We start from the raw sequence: 23,165 nt of genomic DNA, 5'->3' as shown, positions 1-23,165 counted from the left end.
TTTAAAAAAAGCTATAATTTATGAGATGATTGTTCACATTTTACTGTAGGATTTAATAACAGGCTCCACTGCTAAAAGTAACAATATGCAGTGAAGTAGTTCATGTATAAAGTGTTAGTTAATAAATGTAGATCTGTTTGTTACACTGTTTGAGTAAAAATTTTGTTAAATTAAACAAGCTGATGAGCATTAGAAGATTTCTATGACATTTTTAGGGGTTTGTGGGCACAATGTGAGCTGTCTAAATGAGCGAGAATATTGCACCATGTTTGGCCCTACAATCCACTATAAGCAGGTTAAGTAAAAAGGATGATGGCCAGGGCTTTCATTGCTTCCAATTAAACCTTGCTTGTTAGTTTAACCTCTAGGTAAACCCATCAAACAATTGATGTCAAGGAAACCCTGCCAACAGTGGGCCTCGCCTGAATGGTCATTAATTTTAATTGCCTAGATATTAAAGATTTAGAGCACACAGACGTGCAGGATAGAAATGATCTGATGTCCTGTGAATCCAGTCAGTTTTTACGCCACAACATTGGCGGGCTGCTAGGGATATTAAAATTTAAGCACATGGGTGGAAATTAAATAAAGCGTCATTAGGGGCAGCTGCTCTTTGGCTGGTCCAGCCGTGGGCTGCGGGGCCTGAGATGGGGGGGTGCAGCACCGCGACAAGACACTCTAATTTATAGGGCCATTAAAACAAGCATCATCTCATTATTATTCCACTGTTATTGCAGAGCCAGCATTCACACGTAAGGTTTGGTCCTTATACAACTTTTCGGCCAGTGATAGTGGATGACATCATTTTCAATAACATTCACTTCCAAATCTGATCCGTATCTGACTACGCCCATGTTCTAGACCTAATTTATTTCACTTTTTCCCCTTATGCCTTTAGAGTTCTGTGCTACCTCGGTAAAATGTGCATTGCCTGGTTGAAAATAATGCACCGCCAGGAATGAATGGAACAAAAAAGTAAAAGCGTGCATTGATTTATATGTTCCAGGTGGCAACAAGTTATTTAACCCTAAACAGTGCAACAAGAAGCTTCTTAGTCCTCAAACAGCCATCTCTCGTGGGATGACAAGTCCTAGATTTATTATGCTTGAATTGTAAAAAAGAGTGAGACATAAATTCACATACAGATTTTGCCACAGCAGAGTCCTTGCCATAAAATCTGTAAGATGTTTTGAAGAAATAATAATAATAATAATAATAATAATAATAATAATAATAATAATAATAATAATAATAATAATAATAATAATAAAGTCATTCTGGGCAGAAACAACTGTTGCCACATTGTGTACTGGGAGCTTCAGTGGCACTGAAATTATTTGCTGTTATCCAGGGTTAAGGTGGTCCAACAACATTTTTGTGTCTGTAACTTTTCTACTTTGGCTGGTCAGTGTATTTAGATTTTTCTGACACATCACAGACACTAAAACATATTTTACAGCTTCATGCTGCAGGTTTTACTTTCTCCCACTTGTTTTTAAAGAATGTGAACAAAAATGCTCTCAAACACGTCAGTCATGCATGAACACATACGCACCCAAATAATGCTTCAGTGGTGTTTTATTTTTAAAATAAAGATTTGTTATTTAAAAGCAAAATTTCATTAAGGAGTGTAACAAATACTTTCATAAGAATTGTAATCAAATGTATAACAATTCAACTATTGTTTTTACTATATTTATGCAAAATTTGGCATGCTACTGTACATGAAATAAGTATCTTACTTTACTTGCTACTTTCCTTTATTACATTAAATGAATTAATGACTTAAGAAGTTGTACTTGCATGTGATATCAGTCACCCCAAGTCACTGATTCTGAATCTGTAAGCATTTTTTAAAAGATAAAAACATGAGTGTTTATACTTTTCACAAAGGAATATGACAATTTACAAAACTAACAACCAGTCTTGATACAGAGAATATATTACACTGACTTTAATGCCTGTGCAGTAGGAGCCTCTTGTGTTTTAGTTTCGTCAGGAGACAGATGTGAGAGCATGTCATGCTCCCATCCATGAGAAGACACAAGTGGCTCCTGATTATAGCTTAATTAGCTTGTGTACCCGGCGGACATTACTGCAGAGGCTGGGAATTGGGTACTTGATGGACCCAAACATGACATCTTGAAACAATCACACTGCTCAGTGCACGGTGTTGTGGCTGCTTGACGTCTGACTCCTCTGCTCCTCCTCCCTCTGCTCTCCCACGCAGGTATCCAACTGGTTTGGCAACAAAAGGATCCGGTACAAGAAAAACATCGGCAAGTTTCAGGAAGAAGCCAACCTGTACGCCGCCAAGACAGCTGTAAATGCAGCGCACGCTGCAGCCGCTGCAGTGCAGAACAGCCAGGCCAACTCTCCCACCACTCCCAACTCCGGTAGGCACTCCTGCATATAGATGGAAAACATACAAAGATCTGCCCTCAGCCTCAGTCCTTAACCTGATGCCTTCTTGCCTCGCTCTTTGATGCAACATTCACACTGGCAAGAGTGACAGGCTCTGCTCCCAGCTTGGGGATCACAGTGTCTCCTGTCTATAAGACAGTTGATGCCAAGCAAACTCATGCATAAAGAGAGCGTTCCTGACTTGTGAACCGAGAACACATGTATTTTGGGGAGAATAAAAAAAAGAGAGAGAAAGAATTTAAAATGATGCCATGGGATTTGTTTGCTCTTGACTTTCTGTCAGCTTCCTGTCATTTGTAAGGTAATGGTATGTAGTCCCACTGAATGGTAGAGATTTTCCTCTCAAAACAAAGTGAAACATAATTGGTGGGAACATTTTTAGAGTACTATCAAAATGGATTTATATGCAGCTCTCATTTAATAATATTAAACATGGAGCCTAAAAGGAAAAGGTCATGTTTAGTCCAGTTTAATTGTTTTGCTGAAATTGGATTAGCTTGACCTGCGTCGGGATGTGGTAAGCTTATGAAGTGGTCCCTTTTTCTTGCACCCAGGATTCCAGATGAAAGATGAAGAGTTTCAGCTGGATTCTGCAGAGAGCAAAAACACTCTATTAAGCAACATGTTTACTGGTACTGGTCTTTTCATAAGCTTCTTATTGTCTTTGTCATTTACCATTATGATGCCCCCCTGTCAGCTTTAGACTGGAAGTAGGTGATGTGGAACAATTGGGAGCTTAAGCGACCAACCACATGTAGAACCCAATCCCTGTGTGTCATGTGATTCTCATTTCATTTGTGTTCACCACATTCGTCGATAGATTTTTAGTCCCCCTGCATATCGTCCTCCTCTGTTTGGCTCCTTGCTTCCCTCCCTTTTACCCCTGTAGTTGCTTGCTCTGTGGGAGTTATTCTTCTGTGTACTTGTCTGCTTGAGTTGGGTTTGTTTTCACAGACACACACGTGCTGTGTGTCTGTGTTACTTTGTGCGTGGGCGCGTGTGTCTGTGCTTTCCCTTTATAGCCCTCTCATGTATTTAGCTGCTTACATCTTCCCTTTCCAGGTTCTTCAGGTTCTTTTAGCCTCCCAAACACAGGGGACATGTTCTTGAGCATGCAGAGTCTGAATGGGGATTCTTACCAAGGGGCACAAGTCGGAGCCAATGTACAGTCACAGGTAGGATCAACAATCGAGGACAGTTTCTGAGAACCTCTACAGAGAGCTGTCCTTGTCTTGCCTGTGTACTGAGCCATCCACAGTGCAGTCTGAAGCACGTCAAACCAAAACTAGACAGAAAAAAAAAAACCCAAACAAACTATGCTGCTCATGCGAGGGCAGTTCAAATTACCAAGTGAGGCCTCCAATAACATCGACTCTATGAAGTGTTTACTGACTATTTCGCTTTGGATGGAATATTTTGGCAGCCAAAATATAATCCACTGCTATCATGCCTGGAAGCAATTTTCTGGTTCCGAACATTTTTTTGTGAATGCATTTGGCTTTGACTTGAGCTCTTGGGTTGGTGTTGGGGTTGTTGGTACTATGTCCCCCTCCCCCTTTTTTGCCTATACTCTGTATTGCTGTCTTTCCTGTTTCATTGTGTTATTGTTTGTTGTCGATGTCTTCCATCTTGTGAGTTTAATGCTGCTGAGTTACACACTCCACACACTAGCCACCAAGTGCCTGTTTAAGATATTGGTAGGCTTCTTAAAACTGCTTTAAGGCAGCCAAAAATGTGTGCTATTTTATTTTTATCTATGCTTCCATCTTTTGTTAATCAGTGCATAGCCACTTTTAAGGAACAGAACAGATCTAAGCATGCTTGTAACAAAGTTTTTTGTTTTTTTTCTAGTTCATTTTTAAGAATCTTGTAGTAGTTTTAGCTGGTTAGTACCCTGGGTGTCTCAGGAGTCTATTTGTGATTTTTCTGTTTTTGATTTCAGACTAGGTTCACTGAGCATGACTAGTTAAGTTTGGACAGCTGTGAGACACCCAACTGACCAGCTTGTCCGCCTTGTCTGTCCCTTTAGGTGGATACCCTGCGCCATGTTATCAGTCAGACGGCAGGATACAATGATGCTCTGGCAGGAAACACCATGTATAGCCCACATGGCCTGAATGTAAGTACAAATATGTTTGGTTAAACAATTACTGTAATTCTGTTTTCATCATGAAAATATGCTCATACGTTGATGCTCTTTAATAAAATTGTGTGATGAGTATTTTGCAATACTGTACATGTTTAGCCCTTCCAAAGTGTGATCTAATATAAGACAGTGTTTCCTGTCACTTTGTCATCTCGTATTAATTTATGATGAAGAATACGATGAGCTTTACTTTGTGTCAAAGCCCAAATAAGATTTTAAAACGGAGCCTTTCACTGCAGCATTCATACCTTTCTGCATTTTAGCTGTTTTGAAATGCTTCACAGAATATTCCACAGACTTATCTTCATTATAAAGAACGAACATGCGATCGCCCGAAGCCTTTTCCAGACATGAACTCCATCTTTCCTGATGAGGTTTGATATGGGGCCTTTTTGTAAAGCAACGCATAATCTGAAGCCATTAGAGTAAAGATTAATTTTCTTGATGAGGGAGGATGAAGAGTGAGGGAGAGAATGAGAGAGAAATAGCACCCGACAGCTTTCTCTCTGCACTACATCAGAACAGTGCTCCTTACATTGTTGCTGTTAGTCTGTTGGGTGAAATGCACACATACACACTCAAAGCTCCAGCTCCAACAAAGTAATATTGCATTTATGTCCTACTGAAAATTTGTGAAACAGAATTAGCCTGCTTTATGCAAACAAATGCTGGCAGTTGTTTGTTGCGTTCAGCGTTTTTGGTGTCATTTTGGCTTTGCTATAGCCTTATTGCTGTAAGCTCTTTAGACATGTCAGCTCCTAGCAGGATCAAGTGTTTTTCACTTTCTCACAAGGTTTCTCACTTCCATGTGCAGTGCAGACCTGTGCCTACTGCTTCACAACAGCAGGGCGATACATTGACACTGCTGAATAATTCCCCTTATGAAAAGAGAAATTCTGAACATTATACTAGTGTAGAAGTAAAACAACAATTGCGGCAAAGCAATTTTTTTCCCCCCTCCTTTTTTAGCAACATCATTGGCTTTTAGATGTATTTGCAGAGACTAACCTTTAGCTTTGTTGGTGGTGACGTAGAGAGATCCAGTAAAGGCTAGGTCACGCCTGGAGCAAAGCATAGTCAGGCTGGCTAAGACTGGCTCTCTTGGAGAGGCCCTGCCTTGTCACTTTCACTCAGCTCTCCCCACCTCACCCGGCCAAGCCCTCCCTCTTCCTGACTGACAGGAGAATATGTAGCGACAAGCTGTCGGTCGCTGCAGAAATCTGCTTAGACACTGATTTCAGGGACTGCTCCCATTGGTCCCGACACGAGACAAATTTGTTTCTAAAAGTCTCCTTGCTGATGCCACTGTAATGCAAAGACTGGGCTACTCACATGGCATCATCGGATCTGGAGCAGCTTAATATCAGCCGACACATTAGAGAAACCAAAATTTGCTCCTTTTCTTTTTTTTGTCTTTCGTTTTACTCTCCTCTATTTTAAAAACGTCCAGAACTTTTCAAGCTCTTGCTTCATCATGTTTAATTGTAATCCCAACCTTTCTCAATTTATGTGCCAGGCTAATGGAGGATGGCAAGATGCAACGACTCCGTCTTCTGTAATATCTCCAACAGAAGGACCTGGAAGTGTGCACTCTGACACATCGAATTGATCAGCTATAAATGCATCTTCTCCTCAAGCTGAGCATGGACTTCTTCGTTTTGCTAAAAAAAAGAGAAAAAACAGCAAAATACACTTTTTTTAGGAAAAACAAAATTGGTTTTCTTGTATTTTAAAACTCCCCTCGGCCACGCCGCACACGTGCAGATGACATCCTCCATTATGGACACCAAGTGTTTCCGGATTGCGCAGTGTTTTCTTTCCGTCTTCATAAATCAAGCGTATTAACATGTTTTTACTTGTTTGTTGTAGTGGTAAACACATAGACATGTACAAATATAAACATCTCTTAAATATTCCCAAGTAAACTTTCAGGATAATTATCTCAGCTCAGCATAAAAAAAACAAAAAAAACAGAACTGGGTGACATTTTATGACATTTTAAATGCCCATTTGATTTAATTGCCATTTTCCATTTTGATAATTGAGTTCTCTTTAATTTCTTTCAATTAAAGCAGCTTTTTTTTGTTGTATTTTTTTTACTCTAATGTGCTTGCAGACTTGTCCGGCAACTCAACAATGCTAATGTTGACAGCTCAATGGCAGCTTTGTAGTTCCTTTTAAGATTTATTTTTGTCTTACAGCTGTGTACATTAGTGCGAGAACATGACTATTCAAACTGTGGAACATAAAGAAGTGTAATTGATTGCTTGACTAGAACATGACACCATTCCATATTTTATAATTTGTTGCTTTGTTTGTACATATGTAAACATTTCTTTTGTACTGCTTATGAAATCAACAAATCTCCCCGCAGTAGATCATTCTGTCATGGCACACAGGAGTGTACACCCCCCCCCCCCCACACACACACACACACACCCGGCCCCCGTTACACAGGAAAAGTTGTGATATAGCTTAAGATCCCCCCCAATCAATACGAAGCTTTCTTACCTCATTCACAGAAAACCAGTCATCTCCAACATTTCTGTAGCTTAGAGTGCTCACTTACTACCTCTAAACAATATCACAACCATTCTTTCTTTCTGGCCCCAGTTTAATGTTTTTATGTAGTTATTTTGATTACATCCCGGAACAGTGTAAACTCTTCATTCTCTATGTAATCTAATGTATATTTTAATCTTTTAATAAAATGATGTTGCTCTGCTGCAACTTAAAAGAAAAAAAAAACAAACAAACAAAAAAAAAACCAAAACAAAATAATATTAATATGATGAAAAGAGGAGGGAGGAGAGGAGGAAGATGTTGTGGCTTTTATGAGGAGTTGCGATGAATAATGTTGATTAAATAAACACCAAACAGTAAAACTGTTGTAAATAACGATTAAAAAAAAAAAAAAAGAAACACATTTTGAATGTTGCTCATCTTGTTACGAAATCATTCAAAAAAAAAGGTAAAAAAAAAAAAAATCCCTATAAAACTGTAATGCATAGAGGTTTCAGTATTCAGAACTGTACATTTCCAGCTCTGTTCAACAGGGTTCAAGACTTCTTTTCTCTCCTTTATTTTCTATTGTATGTGATTCTGAAACTGAAAAAGTCATGACAAAATGATTTGTGGCAGTGATTCTAATGTATTAAAGATGTTTAGTGTTACTTTCTAACCAGACTACACCCTGGACAGAAAAGTCTTCCTTGTGGTAGTTGTGTAATTTTAAACATGAATAAACCTTTTTGCTTTCATGACACCAAGGTGTGTTTTTGTCTGATTGTTATTTTATTTATTCATTTGTCCAGTTTGCTTCCTTGGAGTTTTTATTTCTCTGAAACAGCCTTCAAATGACTGTTCATTAGGGGTGTAGGGGTACATGAATTTGTACCGTACCAACACCTACAGACATCTGGAACAGGTGAGGGAAATCAGATAAAGTATCCAGATAAAATTGCCACAACAGAAAATGTGCAATTGAAGATGGTATTTAAGGCATTCCACGTCAAGGCAAAGCAACACTGGCTAGTGCAGAGCAACACAGAAACAGTTTGTTTTACATCAGCGTAGAAAAGATTCAGATTCCCTTTTATCCGCTGAGGCAGACAAGAAAGCAAGAGTACCAGTAAGAGGTGGACTTAAAGAAAGCTAAAAGGGTCATAATTTGCATGCTTTGAAATGTCTCCTGTCAGCTAAAAAACACTGTTAAATATGTTGTCAGGTGTTTATTAAGCACCACCCGCGGATGAACAGCACAGTAGCACTCACATTGCTGAGAAGCTATAGGTGTAAGTGTCGAACATTTCATTTATTTAGCATTTTCTCTTTGGGAGAGTTTTTCAGTTTTGGAGTTTATCAAAGTTTTTGCTTGACACATAGCCTGTAGTACAATGTTTGCAGCTCAGATTGGATGAATAATACAATGCAATATGATTTTTTTTGAGAATTTTATAGCTACAAGTTGGCAAATCTTGCACGACTGTCCATGACCTGCTAACTTCAAGCCTTCCCACAAACATGGGCTGTTTGTTTTTCTGTCTCTGTTTTGGCGAGGGTTGTTGCTTGTTAAAAATAAAAAAGCTTCTGGCATTTGTTTTCTTTTGAGCTATACTGAGCTGTGACCAAAAAAACCAAGGTACGTACCAAACTCTAGAGTTTTTTTGTTCAATCTATAAATAAAACAATTGTTTAATCACAATTTTAGGTGTAAAACTGAAGGATATCAAAGATTATTTCTGTCCAGTGCTTCCCATAATTTATTCATCAGGTATGAATGTGCCTTTTGCCCTGGATTGAAGGTGAGGATCTTGTTTGAAGCCACGATAGCAGACATAGTTAGTGCAATTAACTGAAATGTCAGACACTTCTAATTCAGGCTGTTTTCTCTGTCTGTTGTGGAAAGGCCTGCTTAATGGATCATTGGTTAGCAATTCCACATGGAAATTGACATCCATTTATTCTCATTTTCACAGCAGAGTTCTTCATTCCTGTCTTTCGTCTCAGTCTGTCTCTCAGTCATAGACCCTCTTGGTTTTAACAACAACGTGAATATCTGTTGTTAAAAAAAAAAAGTCAGCTATATTTCAATGCTTGTGATGAGCAAGATGCAAATGCGCACATGTGGCTTTATTTCAATATATGACAGGAAAAGAAGAGATGTAACAGTGTTGGTTTAATTCAGGCGCAATGTGCAGATGGTTTCCCGGGAGAACACATTTGTCCACTCAACCAGTGCAGAACTTCATTGAACACTTTTCTGTAGAAATTATATCTTTATCCTGAAAATTATGCATCTATGCCACAGATCTTTTGAGTCAGTTTTTTGTTTTGTTTTGGCAATTTGAATAAGAACCTGTGAGCTACATTTAAAAATGTGGTATAATAGATTATTACTTTGTACATTATTATTATTATTATTATTATTATTATTATTATTATAAGGTAAACAAAATGTGCATCCATATAAGTTACAGCATTTTTTTTTCTCATGCAATTTCTTCGCGTCTCAGGATTCATGAAGCACGTAAACTCAAAAAACAATCGGCTGCACTGCTGCTTTTACAATTACGATCCACTTGCTCATTCTACCTTAACTAATAAATACATTTGTTTCCCCGTGACTTCAAGTACTTTCCCTGTTGCACTCTGCAAAATTGGTCTTAAAACCTTTTGAGTAAAGAAGTTATATTTTCTCAGATTATGCCTATTAGAGGCTTTATAGGGTTCATTAAAGGCAACATTTTTCTAAGTAAAATTCACCATGAAAAGCATGCATCATTAAATATGGAAATTCAGAATTATATTAGCAGTATGCACCAAGCTCGTGCCAATTAAATTAGAGAAAGATATCATTTATATTATTAAGGTAGAGCTCATATTGGATTAAATATAATGTGATTTTGTCATGGTTTGATTTATTGCATATAGAGCATTGTTCATAGACCCATGTTATATTGTATTTTAATAGAGTGATTGTATATATTAAAATGTAAAATGCTGTAATTGCATCCCACTAATGCAAAATTAGAATAGTATGAGGTTCAAATAATCAAAATATTTTCAGGCACGTGTCTTTTTCTCCTTTGAAGCAAAATTTGACTCCAAATGCAAATGTTACTAACACCTGCACTGAGACAAAAGCTCTGCTGGAAAGAATTATGTTGTTTACTTAAACTTTGGTGAAACCATTATTGCATTCTGCAGCACTTAAGTAATGTAATTTCATAGAATAAAATAAATAAGACTGGGTGGAGGCTGTGATGTAATGCAGAATGTTGCAGCTTTGATCCTTGATCAAAGATTTCAACAACACAAGGAAACACACAAACCTCAAACTTTGTCTTTAAATTCATCTAACAAGAATACTCTAGAAAGAAATATACTGTGGTAGTAGATTTCATTAAGTATAAAAGTATGTAAATAAATAATTAAAATGCAGACATATAGAAATGATATCAAACTCAGTTTTGATAGGTATGGAAATAGGAGCATATTTGAGTTTATTATATTTATCACTATTGTGTTTTATTATACCATCATTTCTTTTCTGTCATTTTGAAATATATATTTTGCTACATGTCATCATTGATGATTATAATAAAAGCAATAATTTCCTTCTAAGAAAAGTACATTTTTCTACAGAGAGAGAGAAAAAAGTTTCTATAATTTTCCAGTAAACTGACATTGCAAATTAACAATTTACCAAAGAAAAAAAAAAGTCAATAAATAAACAAATTTCTGAAGCTGGATGTCAGCTCAAAATAACTCCTAAAATTAGATTTAATGGGAATATTATACACATACACACACACGCACACATATACTGTATATATTTTAATAACAGAAAAATAAGTGTTGCTTTATATTGGAAACTGCTTAAGGCAATAGATACATTTTTTTGAGGAGGTGATTTGCAGAAAAAAGATAAACAATAAATATTTTACCTGTTTTAGATATCTCTTTGAACAACCTCAGTTTAGGAAAACAGACCTTAGGAGCTCCTCCTCCATGCTCCAGATATTTTTAACAGAGATTCTTGTTTCTGCTGAGACTTCACATGATTTGCAATTACATTTTTGAGATTATAATTGTTTTAAATTGACCGCAGCTGACTTTGGCCCAGCTCAGAGTGCCTGTTGACTCATCAATCCAGTCCGAATTAAACTCTATTGTATAAACTGAGTTTGTTCAAATTATCTACAGCGGGTAAGATAATAATTGTTCATAACCTTTTCACAGAACCCTACTTCAAAAGACCCAAACTATCAACTGAGTTTAGTTTTGCTAAGATGTTGCAATAACACTTTACATGACAGCATAAACAGTTTACAGATGGAGATTTTTATTTTTAGAATTTCGATATGAAATATTTAGGTAAATTGCCATTCCCCATCCTTGGATAGCGATTTTATCCCATTAGAGATTGCTTAGGGAGATGCTTATAAAGCCAGAGACATGAAGCTGAGAGCGTACAGTTGTGTGATTAACTGAGCAGAGGTATAATGGACCATAGACTCCCTGCACTTATCACTGCAGCAGCACTGACTTCTAAAGAAAGAGGGATTAGTCCTGGGTGGCCTTTGAGCTAAAAACAGAGGAGTTAAGTGGAGTTAATTAACATTTGATCCTAACTCCTTCTACATCTTTAAAAGTTCATTTTCAATTTCATTTCAACCCATTCACTCATTTTTTTGGTACTGGAGGATCGAATGTAGTCCCAGCTCTGAACTGATGGTGGCTTTTTATAGCAGGCTGAGCTAAAAACAAGCATATGAAGGCTTGTGACAGGAAGCAGATGTTTGCCTTACCTCTTAGCAGACACATGTCAACAAGCAAGCACTGCCTTTGTGCTGCTCAGATATACTGACACCAAGCCAGAAAAGAGAAAACACGAACAAACCGGAGTACTACAATTCTACAAAGCACGTGTCAAATAAAAGATACAGGCTAAAAAGAATCAGATTTTCATTAAATTTGGCACTTTGGCCCAATTCATTTTAAACCTTTTTTTGTTTACTTCACTAGAAAATCAATATGTTGTTGTTTTTTTTTAAATAAAAATGCTCATAGTAAAACACATTTATACCATGCAACCTGAAAACACACCACAGTACTTGGTACATGTACCAATGTAAATTACTTGTAAGCAAAAAAATTAAAGTGCCTTCAGTGAACAACTAGGAGCATGAGTGCAACTGATGTAGATGAAATACTAATACTAGTTGGCCCAAATAAAACTATTAATTGATGTATATTTATATGATGTTGTATTCTAAGATCAAAACTTCTGAAATCCTTGGATAATATTCAAGTGGAAGGCCTCTCAAACTAAAAAACTAATGACAGCAGTAATAAATCAGTTCATTTGTATCTCTGTGTTTGTGACTCAAAAAACAACAACACCCAAAGTGAAAGCATAAAATCCAAACAATATGTTGTCAGTTTTTATTGCTAGTAACAGCTAGTTCAATCCATGAGCGCAACCATGACCACATCTGACTTGTTTTCAACCTGAAATTGGAAGATGATTAAAGATACAGTTCAAATTTTTTTTGAAGTGTGTTTCTGTTGTAATTTTGTAATTTCTGTTGCTTGCAGTCGAGGGCCAAGGCTAGTCAGAGCTGGGCCAGTTCCAAAACATCCACACTCTTGTCATTTTAAATATCTCTTAGTATTATCTTAATTCGACTAAACGCAATATTAAAAATCTTTACACCACATACACTTTTGCATCAGAGGGTTATTTATATAAATAAATAATCCACTTTGGTCTGTGGCGATGTGTAATGTGTTACAAAACTGACCGTGCTAAGTTAAGCCGACTTAGAGTGACTATCCTGTCGACAACTGCTGCAGTATAAATAAAAATAATCAATCAATCAAAGTCAATGAAAAGCATTTGCTTAAACAACAATGAATGTTTTTGTTCCTTCACAGTTTTCTGTTATCCCATTTTTCTTTTCTCTTTTTCACATATTTTTTGCTTGAAATAACATGTTCTGAAAAACATCTCTTGCAGTTTTCATTTGATTTCAGTGGAAATCTTGTGACTTATTTTAGAAAATACTTGAAGGAGTGAAGCGTATTAAAATAAAATTTACCACGTAAATGTCTTGCATTCGCGTGCAATTATGTATTACGTTTCATGTCTCGGCTCTTTGTCTGGCAAGCCACAATTGAAAATAAAAAGTGCCTGAACCCACTTGTGATTCCAGATCAGCCAAGTGGGCCATTGGATAAATATACGAAGGCACAGACTAAAGTCTTTTGCGAGCTTTAAACAAGGTATGAAGTGACAAGTCTACCTAAAGTGACAACATGTTTGTGACAATATGCCTGTGATTTATTTGTGTTTTTATTTTTGTTGCTTTACCTAACACATTAATGGTCTGGTAAAAATCTACAGCCACATTTTTCTACATTAGACATTCAAACAAAGGATGGCATCATGCTGAGAAAGATTATCAAAGGCCTCTTGAAGTATGTGGAGATGTACTACTAAGAAACTCTTGAGTTATATTTGATGTTTGTAACCTTAATGGGCGTTATTGTCCTTTCTTGTTACTGCTGCTGTTGCAAAAGAGTAGTGATACGTTTACCTCTGTGAGTTTAATAAGAGGCTGAGGCTGTCATAGAAAATCAGAAACCACTACCCTGCAAAGTTTTACCTAAAATATCTTGTGGCTTGTTTGTTTGTATAACAGTGTAACGCAAGATGTTTCTGAGTTTTCTGTCTGAGAAACTGAATGTTTGTCATTGTTGTAATGTAGGTGTTTCCGTTTGTGAGTGGTGATGTAGGTTTTGTCAAAGTAGGTAACACACAAAATAACTAGAAGCACTCCAAGAGCGCAAACCTCCCCCAAGGCCATAGGGTCACTGTCCGCTTAGATTACTACTTTCTGTAGTGATTTTCATTGTCTGAGTTCCTTTAAAAAAATTCCTAAATCCGGATTGTGATCCAGATCACCACCCAGATGTAATCACTTGTTCCTTGCACCATGTTTGACATTTCCTGAAAGTTTCCTGAAAATCATAACTTTTTGAGTAATCTCGTGCACAGTCAGGCAAACAGACGCTACTGAAAACATAACCTCCTTGACGGAAGTAAAAATTTGCTGTGTTGAACGTAGGGGGGTGGCAGTGGCTCAGGAGGAAAAGGGCTGCCTGACAATCAGAAAGTTGATGGTTTATTTTTCTTCACAGTTTTGTCTGTCTGTCAATGACATGATTGCTACACTGGAAATGGTCTTCCGAACTTTTGAAAACTGGAGGGGAGCAAAGTGGGCGGAGCATAAGGTGAACAGAAAATTAATAGGTGGATGTTGAACTTGCATTTCAGGACATTCCCCTATAGAATTCCTTGAAATATTCAGTAACTTCTTGCTGTATTTATGCTGCCAGACAACCATTTTTACACCTTTTGGTTGATGAACTAGGTGGATTTTGAACTCTCAGAATGAGCCATTAAATATTTTTTAAGTGCCAGCTTTGCAATTAAAAATCACAGAATAATTTTATGCCGACTTATCAATATTCTCAATAACCTCTTAGGCAAAAAAAGGCAAAAAAAAAAGATACTTTTACACCAATTATTTGATTTTAAAGCCTTTACAAATATTATGCTGTGTAAATTGTCAGTTTGTAGGGAACAAAACATTATTCTTAAATTGATTCAGACCTGAAATTTACCATCTAGCTGCTTTGATTCTGGTCATTAGTTGAAATACCAACTAATTTTATAGAATATTTTCCATCCTCTGGTGCAGCATGGCTATAGGCTACACTGTGTAATGGGAAGTCATTAGCTTTCAGTCTGATGCAGTTTGTTCTCAGTCCCTTGCTGCTACATTTATATTTCATATCTCATGTTTCACACTGTATTAACAGCTGTGGCTTGTTTTTGCCATCTGCAGACGCTTACTTTAGTTTACTTGGCTTTGTAATAATAACATGTTTTCTTCTTGCAACTCTCTCTATAGACAACATCCTGCAAATTCTTGACAGGTGCTGAGGCATTTGCTCTCGAGACGTGGTGAGGAGGGTTATTATTGCATTATTTAGTTCAGCTGAAATAAACAAACATATCCCCTTCCTGGTATCATCTGTGCCTAGCTAGTCAGGACTGTGTTTTGCATAGCTCCAACTCAGAGCAGCAAATTATTATTTGCATTGTCTAGCAAGAACCTCAGCGCCCCTTCTCACCTCCAACAAGCCCCACTTAGTGAGGAATATTTTCCCTCCCATACCCTCTCATTTATTCACTATCTCCTCCTTTTATGACCTTTTTACATTCACCTTGCCTTGTTTCACCTACTTGCTATCACCACAGTGGCTCAGGTTCTGCTCCACAGTCTAGTTTCAGTATAATAACTTGACACTTCACATTGCATTAGTCTTAGTCCTGACAACAAGGTTATGTGACCTATAGTGTCAGAGAGCATACAGCATAGTTGCCTGGAATAGCTATTTATCAAGACAGCTTTGGGCCACCTATGATTCAGAGCATAACAAATACAGATGTGAGGCAGTTAAAGTGAGGACATATTTGTCCAACAACTAGAGTTTTAGCTGGCAATCAGAACCACACAAGGTTGTTTTTTTCTTCTCATAAAAGACAATGCAAGACATCACAAATGTTTTCTTCATTTAAAATGTATACATTAGCAGAAGTTATTTCCGATAAGAAGATCACAGTTTATTTTGAAATACACAGAACGCAACATTGTAATAAGTTTTCTGCAGAAGAACTGGATTAACAAGTCTATTTTCGTTCTGCACCTTTTGAACAGAGCTACATTTTTTCAAAGTGCTTTAAAAAAAAAGAAGCAAATATTAAAAGGACACATCTGATTGGACCTGTATTGGCTGAGCTCTGCTGTAGCCAAACACTGCTGGTGGTGGGGCTGCAGAGGAGAAGGCCGGTCCTGAGCCCTTAGGAAGTCATTAGGAGACCGGTGACCTCACTGGTTCAGATTCAAAAAAGCTGCCCAGGAGCATGATGTCCTTTTTTTTTTATCATTAGTCATTCAGTCACCGCTGGTCATCAAATCTGATGAGTGTACTGCAATTGAATACTTTTCATATTTTGTGAAAGAGCATTGCAAACAATTGTCTGTGGATCACGCAAACTGCATGTCCTGTAACAATAACAAGGATGATTGAAAGACATGATGTACGTTTTACATTGTCAGCGATGATGCAGCTTACATTTGTCTGTTTGTTCCCTCTGAAACCAATTCATGGTTTCAGGAGGAGATAGTAAATCAGCTGGAGTGACTAAGAAGCAGAAATGAGGCAGACTGTGAAATCAAAAATACTTTAACAGAAATAAAACCAAAGTACAGCAAAATATAGGAAAACCACAAACTGACAAAACCAAATCAATGCATAAAACCAGACTGAGGCAAGGGATGAGTGGCATCAAAGGAACATGAAAACAATGAGAATATGCCAATTAACCAAGGAATCTTAAGAGTATGCACGTACTGTACCGAAAAAAATAACTCAGACAGGAACAACAGCCATGGCAATCAAAGTCCGAGAAAGAAAAAAACAACAACAACTAATTGTGACTGTATTGAAGCAGGGTTTAACAAAGCTGGACTTTCTTTGTGTTAGCTGGCTTGACAAAACCTAAAACTACTATAGATAACATTCATATGTAAAGCTTTTTACACAACATTTGACTCCTTTTTTACATAAGACACCTGACACTTCAGCACTTCATTCATAAAAACATTGCAGAAATGAGATGTGCGACGATTAGAATATTCAGCACCCTAAAATGACTGTCCTGAGCCATGCGATGTGGAGAAGCTGTTCGGTTTCTCCAATACAGAGGTTTGAACATTCCTCACTGTGCTGAACTGCATACGCCACATCGCTCAGTTTGTGTTTGGGTGTTTTGTCCCTCAGATGAACCAGCCTCTGTCTGAGAGTCCTCTTAGGTTTGAAATGTACTGGGTTGTTGTGTTTGGAGAAAATCCTTCTAAGTTTCTCAGATACTTCAGCAACATAAGGGATGGCAATGTTTTTGCATTTGTTTTTCTTTTCCACCCTGTTCTGTTCTGTGGCATGTTTTTTTTTTTTAGATTTCTTCATTGTCTTGACAAAAGCCCAGTTAGGATATCCACATCTACACCAGCAGATGAATAAGGCTGTTGTCGTATTCCCAAAAGAGGAAAATAATATAAACAAGCTCATTGAAAGTGGTGTTCTCATAAGAGATGTTTTCCTTGTTGTTTCGTCACTGTCATGTCTGACTGTTCGTGTCACTGTGTTGAGAGTCCCACCGTTTGTCCCGAATGACCTATTGGAGGATAAGCTTTGTAGATTTGGCAAATTTGCCAGTAAATTTAAGTCGCTTAATTTGGGGTGCCAAGACCCCAAACTTAAACATATTTAGTCCCTACGGTGGCAGGTCCTCGTGTTCATTGATGTTCAACCATCTTAGACCTTAGAGGTGTCATTTAAAGGTAAATACAGTGATGGGAGTTATAAGATATATGCTAACGCTGGCCAACTAAAGTGTTTTGAGTGTGAAGACGTCAGCCATATACGTCTTGCATGCTCACGTAAATCACAGAGATAGTACAGGGAAGATGGTGAACAGACTGAGGCGGGTATCGAAGAAGCTTTCAGCTGTCAGGCTACCATGTTCTCCATAGTGCTGACGAGCATGTCGAGCGTTGGCACTGCCACGTCACTCCAATGGAGCCAGGTAGGCCGGAGTCTGCACCGACAGCTGAGGAGGCTTTGATGCAGGATGGGATGTCCTCAGTAAGAAACTGAGGTACATCAGAAGACAACTGATCATGGGTCACAAAGTGGACTCTCTCGTGCATTGGTCCTGGCTGGTCTTTCCTATTGTTTTATCTCTTTTTTTTCTTTTAATGCATACAATTAAATATAGGACTGAGGATCCAAGCTGGTAGCTGAAAAGTGGGTGGCTGACTTCCAGTGAAGAACTGTACACAGTGCCACAGTTACAAACAGATACAAAGCACATCTTGATCCTAATGAGTCTAGGCACAGATGCTTTAAGTTGTGTCTTAAGTTAGGGTTGTTTATGATTTAGCTATTTAGCAATTTGTGAATTTCATTTGAACTTTTGAATATGTGAATCAACAATTAAAAAAATAGCCAATAAATACACATCATTCTTTACCAAAAATCTACTGCATAAGTTGTAAAAAATTGAGCAAAATTAGCAGTCATGTTTTGTTGCCAACAATTATGAGTCATTTGTTTGCATTCAAACATCGATGAGCACACTTTGGACTGTCTAGACGTGCAACGGATATTGAGACGTTAAAATAACCCCCAGACGTAAACAAAGTCAGAGAAAGAATAATGGAATCAGAGACGCCAAGTTGAAAGCAAAATGGTGAAGTCCTTCTATGTTCTTCTGAAAAGAAACGGTGACTAAAAGCTGTGAGGATGTCAGACGTAGAGTCATTTTGGGGGAGGAAATTAAGCGGTGGAGAGCTTTAAAGCAAAAGTTGGGGCTAAGATTATTTGCCAATGCAAACTTTAAAGACAGAATTTCCATAACTGATCGTTCAATTTAGTTGTAAGCAAAGGCAAGGAATATTTGTTGTTTTCTAATGCAAGTTTTATGAAAACTCCAATGAGCTTAAGTTACATTACACCCAAATAATAATTTAATGATGTGTTAGAAGCATAAAAAATCAAATCACAAACTCACATACTAAAAAATCACATACTTTGACAGCTAATATGAGTGTGTATGTTGAGTCATTTTAAGTGTAAATGGGCTACTGAGGGTACCCTGTGCACTTTCTGATAAAAGAAATGTTCTTGATGAAGTGATGTATGTTTTTTTTTTTTAGTTTTTGCCTGTTTTTAGGTGTAGAAAAAAGGACAATAAGGGACTTTTTAAAATCAAATCCTTCCTTCTTGCCTTCTTTTTTTCTTTTTGTAACATTTAATAAAATTCCCTTCAAATTTGTCTTGACAGTTTGGCAGAGGCAGGGCTCGTGTTGCTAATGCCTAATCACCCAACTTCCTGTGAGCCACATCATTTTTTTAAAACAAGGTTTGAACCTAAACATATCTTTTTCTAAAATAGAAAAATCTTAAATTACATATGCCTTTTATTGATATTTTTTTTACTTTTTTTATCAGATGAGGGTCAAGCAGAAGGTTTTAGTTGGCGCTTTGTTTGCAGCCTCACTAAAATATAATGTTAGTGTTAGCAACAAATTAGCTTTTTGAGTGTTTCGGATTGGTAGAGTAAACCGTAAACAGAAAAAAAGCAAATCTAGATTTGTTGGTAAAATTATACCAACATCATAGCAACATTTGTGTTTCACAAAACCTTCCAAACTTTTCACTTTGTCCCCCGTAAGCTTCTTTAAAAACCACCTCACAGAGCAGCAGAACCAGTGCAACCACTGTGGCCACTATGCATCACTGTGCTGCATAATTTATTTTGTTGCACAACAAGTAAACCTCTATCACTCTTGCACACAATCACAGCTTTGGCAAATGTGTTTATCTTGTTTATTTCTCTCTCCCTCTCTCTGGCCGGGTCTCTTGGGTCCGAGCGGCCCCTGTCTGCTTCCTGGTTGTGTCTGGGAGCCCAGGTCTATAGGCACCAGTATTATTTTCCCTCTGTAGCTGTTGTCACTAGCATGGACCTGGATAATTCATCTTACTAATGGCAGGTGGGTCAGTTGAGCCCTATAATTGTGATTTCCATCTTTTTGCTGTTGCTCTTTGATATTAAAAATAAAAACAGCAAAACTGGCTTTATGTGAAATTAGCCCCACCTGTCATCAACATGTTTAGTCTTTTAAAGGATTTGCAAAAAATACATGGATTTGCAAAGACAAATACCAGCGATTTGGTTGAACTACTTATTGAAATATTTATGATTTTTCTCAATTAAATATTTATTTCCTTTTGAAACAGAGAAACTGTACCAGATTGGAAAAGGATTTAAATCCTCAAGTGGCACTTGGATTTCATCCCTATTGTACAAAACTAACTCTGAGACAGATAATAAAAGACATTTTTTCCACATACATATAATGAGCTCTGTGCTTTTTAAAGAGTTAACAGATTTTCTTGAGAGTTACTCGAATGAAATCAGTTGGAGTCACTGGGCCATGAATCTCCTGAGAGAAGTGTACATAAAATGAGCCCGGGCTGATTTCAGTCAGGAGGAAGGTCGTCACCACACAAATGAAAAACATGAGAAGGGGTTCAAGGTCTAATCAAGTCCTCAGACTGCACTCACTGGGAGCAATTAAGTTCCTCCCTCTCACTGAACATAGGTAACCAGATCCCTCTATTGACATTCTCAATAAAAGGTCATTTACTGTATGGATAAAATGATCAGACTCCATTTGTCTGAGAACCTCGTGGCACAAAAATGGACTCGAAAATTGTGGCCAGAGCTAAATCCAAAAAATAGTAAGCTCAATTCACAGAATTGACAGTGACACAAAATCGAAGAAATGATTCACATGAAAGAGCAAGAGGAATACGTTTAAGAGGTATTTCAACAGTAAATGATGCAGCGTGCATTTGGAATCTACATGCAGCATCTTCACCGCATGAATTTCAGGACCTTGGCACTGAGGCCAACTCAACCGCAGGAATTCATTACCATCATTGCTAGTCTGACACAAATTAAGTCCTGGTACTTTGTGTCGTGCCTCTCAGACCACAATACTTCATCATAAGTCATCCTTAATTTGTATGGTTGTCACAGGCACTTGTTGTCAAGTCTGTTAGCTTGCTGCTCCCTTTGTCAAAGCCTGCCAGGACTGTCGAGTCTGGCAGGGAGAGAGCAAAGCCACTTTCACTCTCTGATCCCACCTACAGTGTTTACAGAACTCGTGTTTGCCTCTGAGCCAAAGCATAAAATATAGTCCTCCAAAAAGGCTTGTTGTGCTGTTTCCCCTACAAATACGTTTTTTTTTAAAGAAAAGAAATGCAGCAACAGTCAGAATGCTGGCCAGGCCAAGCTGCAAGAAAATGTTTTAGCTTTGACAACAAATGCACAACACAGTGTTATTATTAAGGGTTTCATTTCCCCATCCTTTGGCAGCAAACTAGATATCTCTGTTTCTTTTCAGAGCATCTGGCTTTTGAAACACATTCTTGTTTGACTTTATTGTAACTTTGATGCTGAGTTGGAGTTAATAAAATACTATGAGATTTGTTAATGGTTTTAGAAAGACACAGATTTAGATGTGACTTGAGTCGGTTTCATTTTGCCAGAATAATATGAAGCATACATAAATTCCCTTGAGGCTTCACGGCGGTGCAGCCAGTTAGCACTGTTTCCTTGCAGCAGGAAGGTCCTGGGTTTCATAATCGGCTGGGACATTTCTATCTGAATGGTCCCCCCCCATGAATATGTTTTCTCTGAGTACTCTGGTTTCCTTCCGCAGCCTAAAACATGCATGTTGGGTAATTTGGTGACTCCAAACTGACCCTAGTTAGGAGTGTGTATGTTTGTCTGTCTCTATGTGGCCCTGTGATGGACTGGAGACCTGTCCAGGATGTACCCTGCCCCTCACCCATTGACCGCTGGAGACAAATGGACAAACTTCTTTCAGCATGTTTAGATCATTATCTAGGTTGCATATTTAAAATTGTACAAATGTTGAGAACCACCCCCTTTTCTCCCTAAACCAAGGATGAATCCAAAGTTGAACTCAACATAAACACAGCTGATGAAGTATTTATGAACTTTATAAATTCTGCTATCATGAACAGTTTTAGAAATTATCAAGAAAAGAACAACATCATTCATGTAAGATAGTTGGGAGTCAGCTGTCACTGACTTGATTTTTATCCGCCCATTTTTGTTAAATACCTCCAGAGCAATACAAAAGTTTCCTTGGACACTAAAAATAAATTAAAACTAAAATAACAATATATTACTTTTACTCACTAACTGGAAAGAAAACATTCAAATACATTTGGAAATGGAAACAGAAATAAAATATAGGGCTTATTCTCATTCTTTCTATTCAAGTTTTGGCAAGATCTTTAGTGCTGGATGTTTTTTTTTAACATGAAATTATATATTTTTCATGTTGTTTACTTACCTATGATATTTAAAGAAATTAAACCAGTTTGGTGAAAACGTCATATTTTTCTGACCATTTCAGTTATGATCACTGCAAACACCTTACTCTTGCAATTGAACAACAACAAAAAAAGAAACCAAACAGCATTTACCTGCTATTAATTGACTGAACTTTGTGCTTTTAAAACTTTATAGTTCTTTATTTGAGTTACTGGTTTGCAGATTGTGTTTGTTTTGACATTTTTTGTTTTGCTTCCTGTCTTTAAAAAGGCTTATTGTGGCCATTGTCTTACCTGAAACTGTGCGAATTAATTACTTTGGTTTGTTTGGTAAAAAGAAATTACAAATTTTAAAGTACTGCAGCTGCAGTACTTTTGAACTCATTTGACATCAGAAAGGTTTCCTACTTTAAAAAATAGGAAAGCTCCACCAATAACTTTGCAGTGCAGCCTACAGAGGTTAATTATTCTCTCTCAAAGACTGTGCAACATGATTATAACATGACACTAATGCAAACATCATGGAACAAAATCTAAATTTAGGAGAGGATATTCATAATGTTTTCAATATTTTAATTTCATCAATCCAATCATAAATCAATGCTTATCTCAAAAATGTCTTTTTTTTCCACACAGTGTCTCACTTCAGTTGTTAAATTATTGTTTCTTCATTTGGTTGTAGCTCGTTATTTATTAATTTTTCAAATAAATGTTTAATTTACCAATAAGATAAAGTAAACAGGAGCTGGTGTGTAGCAGAAAGTGAATTACTATCAGCCTTTTTTTAAACAGTACATGTCATGTCTTATGCCATACTTTATTACTTAACATTCTCGTGTTTACATTTCCTGTAATGCCGCTTTAATCACCAGTACATTATATGCCTGACTGTTTCTTATCTTCTTCTTTTTCAGATTATCCTGGAATATTCCTGAACTTTGTCCAGTCAGTCTCAGCACTATTCAGAAAGTCCTTGCTTCCAGAAATGAAAGAGTTGCTTTTATCTTTAGCCAGGGCCAGG

General features: G+C 37.3%; 1 protein-coding gene across 9 annotated transcripts in view; it reads left to right on the top strand.

The window, feature by feature from the left end:
• Positions 1 to 7,835, top strand: part of pbx3b (pre-B-cell leukemia homeobox 3b) — a 56,913-nt gene extending 49,078 nt beyond the window's left edge. For 4 of the 9 annotated variants that reach the window (XM_017417269.2, XM_017417271.2, XM_017417272.2 and 1 more), the window contains 5 exons: positions 2,231 to 2,396; positions 2,979 to 3,056; positions 3,487 to 3,599; positions 4,454 to 4,543; positions 6,087 to 7,835. In XM_017417269.2, coding sequence (XP_017272758.1) covers positions 2,231 to 2,396; positions 2,979 to 3,056; positions 3,487 to 3,599; positions 4,454 to 4,543; positions 6,087 to 6,179 — 540 coding nt within the window. In that variant the 3' untranslated portion in view covers positions 6,180 to 7,835. The remainder of the gene's footprint in view (positions 1 to 2,230; positions 2,397 to 2,978; positions 3,057 to 3,486; positions 3,600 to 4,453; positions 4,544 to 6,086) is intronic. The other 5 variants (XM_017417273.3, XM_017417274.3, XM_017417275.3 and 2 more) reach the window with 2 other exon arrangements.
• The last annotated feature ends 15,330 nt before the right edge of the window (positions 7,836 to 23,165 follow it).

Source organism: Kryptolebias marmoratus, linkage group LG1 (assembly GCF_001649575.2).
Source record: "Kryptolebias marmoratus isolate JLee-2015 linkage group LG1, ASM164957v2, whole genome shotgun sequence".
Lineage (NCBI taxonomy): Eukaryota > Metazoa > Chordata > Actinopteri > Cyprinodontiformes > Rivulidae > Kryptolebias > Kryptolebias marmoratus.
This window is presented reverse-complemented; position numbering and strand designations above follow the sequence as displayed.